Source organism: Otolemur garnettii, unplaced genomic scaffold (assembly GCF_000181295.1).
Source record: "Otolemur garnettii isolate 467f Iridium unplaced genomic scaffold, OtoGar3 scaffold00160, whole genome shotgun sequence".
NCBI lineage: Eukaryota > Metazoa > Chordata > Mammalia > Primates > Galagidae > Otolemur > Otolemur garnettii.
Window position 1 is genome coordinate 1539220 of NW_003852555.1, and position 6000 is coordinate 1545219.

Here is a 6000-nt window from a genome sequence, read left to right on the forward strand (position 1 = left end):
AAACATGTTAGTCTTTGACCTTTCTGTATGTTTTGGATGTCTCACCAGCTATATTGTAAGCTGACTGAGGATGGGAACCATCTTTTATATGTTCAGGTCCCTACTGAATTAAATGTAGGGAAATCCTTTAGGACGGGCTACATCTTTAATTTGAGACCCAAATATACAGATTCTCATCATGATAGAAAAGTTACATATCTAGAAAAATCTCTTCTTAAGTATCTATGAGCCAGTAAGCCATTTGAGTTTTAAAATAGAAATCCACAGTTCACAATCCCAAAGGAGAAAAAGGTTAATTCTTTCCAATGACTGAAACCTTTGTAATGTTTTCAGGTAAATGATTGGTGATGTGGAGTCAGTGGGTTGAAATTTAGGACATCATGAAATTCTATGTAAAATGCTGGGTGTGTATAGTTATTTATTTTGAAGAAAGGGTTCATAGCTTTTGCTGTATTTTTAGAAAGTTTTATGACCCTGAAATGTTGCCATTTGTTCTGTATATTTATCTCAGTTTTAGTATTATTTTCATTCTTTCATCCCATCTAGATTTGATTTTATCTAATCCATTTAAATTTAAGCTTTAGATCTACTAAATTCTGGTTATGAATTTGGAGTGTTTAGTGAAAAGACATCATAGAACCATTATAACTCTTTTGAGGACATACAAGTACTTTCTTCCACACAGTCTGTAATTTTGGATTGCACACTTGAATTGAAGACACTTAGTTTAACATCTCTCCTCTGAAAGGTTGCTCTGGATGCCGATCTGCTTGGGCTCCTTGCAGCCCAGCGTGCGTGGCACTTTGTTGTAAGATTATCTTGATTTTGGTTGAAAAGAAAGAAAAGAACACTAAAGGCTGTAGACTATGCGTAATTGTGGTGAGGAGCTGGGTAGTATTAATTGGAAGACCAGTAGGCTGAGATGGAATTCCTTCCGTATCTTGCTAGCTCTGTGACCTTAGGAAAGTGCTTACCATCTCAGTATCTTTCTTTATCAGTAAAATGGGAGGATACTGTCTATCTCAAAATGAAATAGCATTTATAAAGCAGCTAATGCAGTACAAAACATGTAGTAAAACTTACATCCTGTCTTCTTCCTTCTTTTTATTGGTTGTGTTCACATTTTCCTGAAACATAGAAATTGACCTCTATTAAGAAAATGCTCTTAGGTATCCTCATAGTGAGCGATGAATTTTCTTCTGGAAATGGATAGAAGCTCGTTTCTGCGGGGTATAGTTTCATCTTTGCTAAGGAAGACATTTTTTTATTTTTCCTAAAATTTGAAATTTAGAAAAAAATCATCTACAGTAGTATAGCAAACTGTCTTAATTGCAAGTAAATTGGCTTTTAAATGAAATGAGCATATTGTTTTTCTCATTAAAAAAAAAAGAACTCTTAATTGTGCTGTGATTATTATGTTTGTGGATATTGCCAGGCAGATTTGCCACGGGATCTGATAACCAAGACTTTTTAGCCTTTTTCATAGGAATGAGTTGCTTACTTTGAGCCAGATAAAAAGAAAAGAAGGAAGCAAAGGGATTGACACGCAGAGGATTGTGTGTTTGGTCTCGTAGTGTTCCATCTAATGCTGCTCTGTTTTCAAAGAACTTTTCTGTTTTCTCATATTATCCTCATAAGCACAAACAGGGGACTTAACAAGAGAGAAATTCTTCGTAGGATCTCAAGAAGTTATTTATAGATTGTCATTTTTATCTTATTAAAAATAGGACCTCTATCAGAAGAACATACAGTGAGCGGATGGTCTTTCAGTGTGCTCATGATTTATTTCGTGTGCTTTCTTGGGCACAATCATTTTTACCTTGTTAAATGTTAACTTCATTATAAAGTTAGAGGATGGAATCTGTAATTTCTAAAATCTTTGTACTTCTAAAATTTTATGGTTCTATTTTATTTTAATTATTGATCATTACACAGTTTGGCAATAACAAAAATCTCTGCATATTCCACATGCAAAGATAACTACCCTGATTCCAAAAAATAAGGATATTTTATTTTCCTTTTATATGTTTGTTTTATATATTACAAGGATGAGATGTTTAACATATTGGGTTTTTCTTCTTCCATGCATGCCACATGCATTAAATAAATGGCAGTCGGCAGACCACAGGGCAGCTTGGGACTCCCAGCAGGCAAATCCCCACCATTTGAGAGCTCACCTTGCAGCAGACAGACATGGTGGCTCGGTACAGGTATTTTCTGATTTTTGCATGAGTGATTATTTCCCAAATTTATACAACTAACCCTTTTTTTGAACTCATAGCATGATTTCATATCCTAATGGAAAGTTTGTTGCTGAACTCTATCCATAATTTTATTCCTTTGTTATTTAACTAAAAAACAAACTTAACGTGGTCTAGAAAGACCTGTAAGATTTTGCAAGTATATGCAACAATATTTAACTCATACTCATAACAGATTAGGAAAACTGTATTACTTCAAGTATGTGTTAAAATTGATTTTCCAAAAATAAGCTCGATCTTTTTTAATGCTTTGAGTAATACATTTTTGTATCTTTTCCCTTTCATTGATTCCTTCAAACCTAAATCAGTTAAGTAGAAATCTTCCTTCATCCTTACTCAGAATGCACTTTCTGATTAATTGGTCAAAAATAAAAACATTTGGAGAAAATTATTTTAATGGAAGTGTTCACTGAATACTCCCTAGCAGTCCCTTATTTATGATTTGTCCCATTATTAAACACTTAAAGGCAGCTACCATATTCTGTCCTCCCATGCCCCCTAAATTTAAATCATTTCTGTGTATATAGAAATAGGGGGAGATTACTGAGTCTCTTATGTCTTTTAAAATGTTGGTTTGAGAAGGCATTCTAAAATCTAGCTTTCAGTTCTTGCAATAACAAATGTTATTTCAGTACATTTCAATTTAGAATCCTTTTTTACATTTTCATTTTTTCTCTACATATTTTTACTTGAATAATTTTCCACTAGGTTTTATCAAGTTTGCATTTTTCTTAATACACATTTAATCACTGACTTTATATTTTGGATTTCATTCTTTCTTGATTTGAACTCTGGAAATTAGTTCATAGTTAAATCTTATGAGCTCTCATGTTTTTCTCACCATTAAATTTTAGAGGTAATTTAAAAATTATGTAACCAAATATTTTTATAGAATATCAAAGCCTGTGGAATTTTCAGTAATGTGCAGTGGAAGTATTTGAATAGTTTCATAAAAGTCCAGAGCGAAGGACTCAAAGGCAAGGGTGCCTGAATTACAAAAATTTTTGACCTCAATTCATATAATTTAAAAAGCTAATTAAGCAAATTATATTCACTTTGCATAACACCGACTGAATTGTGTATGTATTTGTATACATTTACACATTTCTAATTTGTGTGTATGTATTATAGGAAGTGTTTTGCTCAGTGCTTAGGAAAACCTACAACAATTACGGCATTACTAGAAGGCTTTTCTACCACTTTTGTATGATTACCACAAATTTGTGTTCTTAGCCTCTTCTTGCTCTTATGTGATTCCCAAATGTGGCTCAAGGAATCCCTTTGGACTGTCAAAGGGTAAACGAGTTGACTGTTGGCTGAGTTACCCCAGTACTTCCTGTTCTGTTGCTTCACATGTTTTCATAGAGGTGTTTAAACTTTGCTCACTTCTCTTCATTTTCTCTAAAACTCTTCTTCCTGTGGAGACCACATCTAATTTCATTCTAATATTCACGAAGTGATCAGTTTTACTTACTAGAATTTTAGTAATACATAGAATAAATACGTATGTAAACAAAAAATACATAGACTATTTTCGTTGACTTCATGAATATATTTTACAGTATTAACTGACCAGCGTAACAGTATGACGGACATTTAAAATGTTTGACTTTCGTGAAAAATTTACTATCAGCCTAAGTAGAATCTTGCCTGAATCTTGACCCACTTCAAATGACTGAATTCATTCATAATTAATATTCTATACACTTTCAAAATTATTTGAAGAGTTATAATGTGATAGTTGTGTAATTAGACTAATGAAATTATAAATTAAAACTAATGATAATAAGAGGAAAGGAAAGTCCCTAACATCTGAGCTAATGTGATTATTATATTTGAATACTATGTTTTATTTTGAATGAAGGCAGAAAGAGAAATAATATGTTCTATTCTTTTCATTGTCTGATAAAGGGAGGAGATTAAAAATAAAAATCCTTTTTACCAAGTATGAGAGCAATTTCCCTTGTGGTCCTTTGTTCAGTGGTCCTGAAACCACCTATTGAGCAAAGTTTCAAGCATTGGGTTTGAGGAGGTGCATGGCACTGAGATTATTCTCAACAAGGACTCAGGGAATATCATCCAGTGGCTTTTCACGAAAGACATTTCCATAATAAATAGGTCCTTACATGGTGATGAAATGTGGTACAGATGTAGGATGTTGAGAAACAGAATCAGCAGTTCCATGAACTGAGCCATTCTAGGCCTCGGGCTTTCCTTCCTAATCTCTCACTGCACTCTTTTCCAGGGAACTGATAGTCGCTCCCAGGGCCACACTGAAAAGAATCCCAGACTATTGAAACTTGACATCCTGGATGAAACCTTTTATAATTTTTGATCTATAGAAAGGTCTTCAGATATTTGTTATTTCAGATATACTTTTAATAGAAACTATTAGCAGAGTCTAAATTTCAGCTCCCTGCCTTTTCAGAAAAATTGTATAACAGACCACACATACAAGTTACCAAGTTGATGACATTGTGCTTAAGGGCATAAGCTCTGGAGTCAGATTTGAAGTCAAGTTCTGTGCCTGAGATTATTATCAGTAAATTAAGGATATTACTACCTCTACTTGTGCCTGAGATTATTTATCAGCAAATTAAAGATTATGGTTTTATTGTGAAAATTTAATTTTACGGGAGTATTTAGCATAGAAGTTAGGGGCTTAGGAAGTGCTAGGTAAGTAGAATCTATTGTTTTTGCAAATTACAAAATTTGACTAGTATTTTCATCTATCTATGGGAAGTGCAGAGGTACAATCAAAAGAAAGCATTGCTAATTGGAATTTTTCTAATTCTGTCTCTTTAGTGAAATCATATTATTCACTAAGCAGAATGATACAGATATACATTTGATAATTTTTTTCCACTCAGGAGACTTAAGAATAATATTCATATATCTAAAGATTTCATTTTGAATCTATTCTTGGCCTGTAAGGAAAACCCATAGGGGAATCAGGTGTTCCTCCTTCTGTTCCCCCTTAGAGTCATTGGCAATGAATATGGATGAGAAACTTAGACCTACCACATTCAGTTTGTTGGCTGTTATTCAGCAGATACTTACATAAATGTTCACTGGGTGCTAGGCATTGTCGTAAGTTCTTTGAATGAAGGAAGAATATGGAGATGGCAGGTGGTGCCTGTGTCCCTGGAGCTTTCAGTCTGTGGAGAAGGCTGTGAACAGGCAGGGTTCATGGTGGAGGTGGTGCAGGGTGCTGGATCATACAGGAAAAGCACCTAACCTGGATTTAGTGGGTCACGATTTTCTGAGAAAAGTGGTCTCCATCAGGGACTCAGCTCTCAAGTCTGTAGCTGAGGAAGAATGAAGGGTGGTGGAAATGAAGAGAATTGAATGGATTTGTGAGGTCATTTGAAGGTAGAGTTTAGCAGGGGTGGGAGCTGAGGAGGAGGGAAGAATTCAGTTGTTGTCCAGTTTTGATGCACTTCTAGTTGGCAAGTGAAGAGCACCCAGATTGGATTGTAACACGTGCTCCTGGCAGCCGTGATCGCTGTTTCCATTGCACCTGTGCTTCTCACTGTACTGCAGCTCCGCCGAGCTCAATGTCAGCTGAAAATCTGATCCTAAAACTGAGAGGCAACTGTAAGCAAAGGGAAGAAGACAGAATTTAGGGTGCTACTGGAAACTGTTCCACATGGTGTGCAGCACACCTCCTGATGACTTGGAAATCTCTTACAGTTAGAGACAGCCTTTGGTTTAATGTAAGTAATTATGTAACTCTGAG

General features: G+C 34.9%; 1 protein-coding gene across 5 annotated transcripts in view; it reads left to right on the top strand.

Annotated features, from left to right (window-relative positions):
- CSNK1G3 (casein kinase 1 gamma 3) overlaps positions 1 to 6000 on the top strand; it is a 94563-nt gene that overhangs the window by 72748 nt on the left and 15815 nt on the right. Inside the window, exon 11 of one of the 5 annotated variants that reach the window (XM_023519167.1) lies at positions 2115 to 2210. The exons of the other annotated variants lie outside the window; for them this stretch is intronic. Coding sequence (XP_023374935.1) covers positions 2115 to 2210 — 96 coding nt within the window. The remainder of the gene's footprint in view (positions 1 to 2114; positions 2211 to 6000) is intronic. 5 annotated transcript variants of the gene reach the window in all.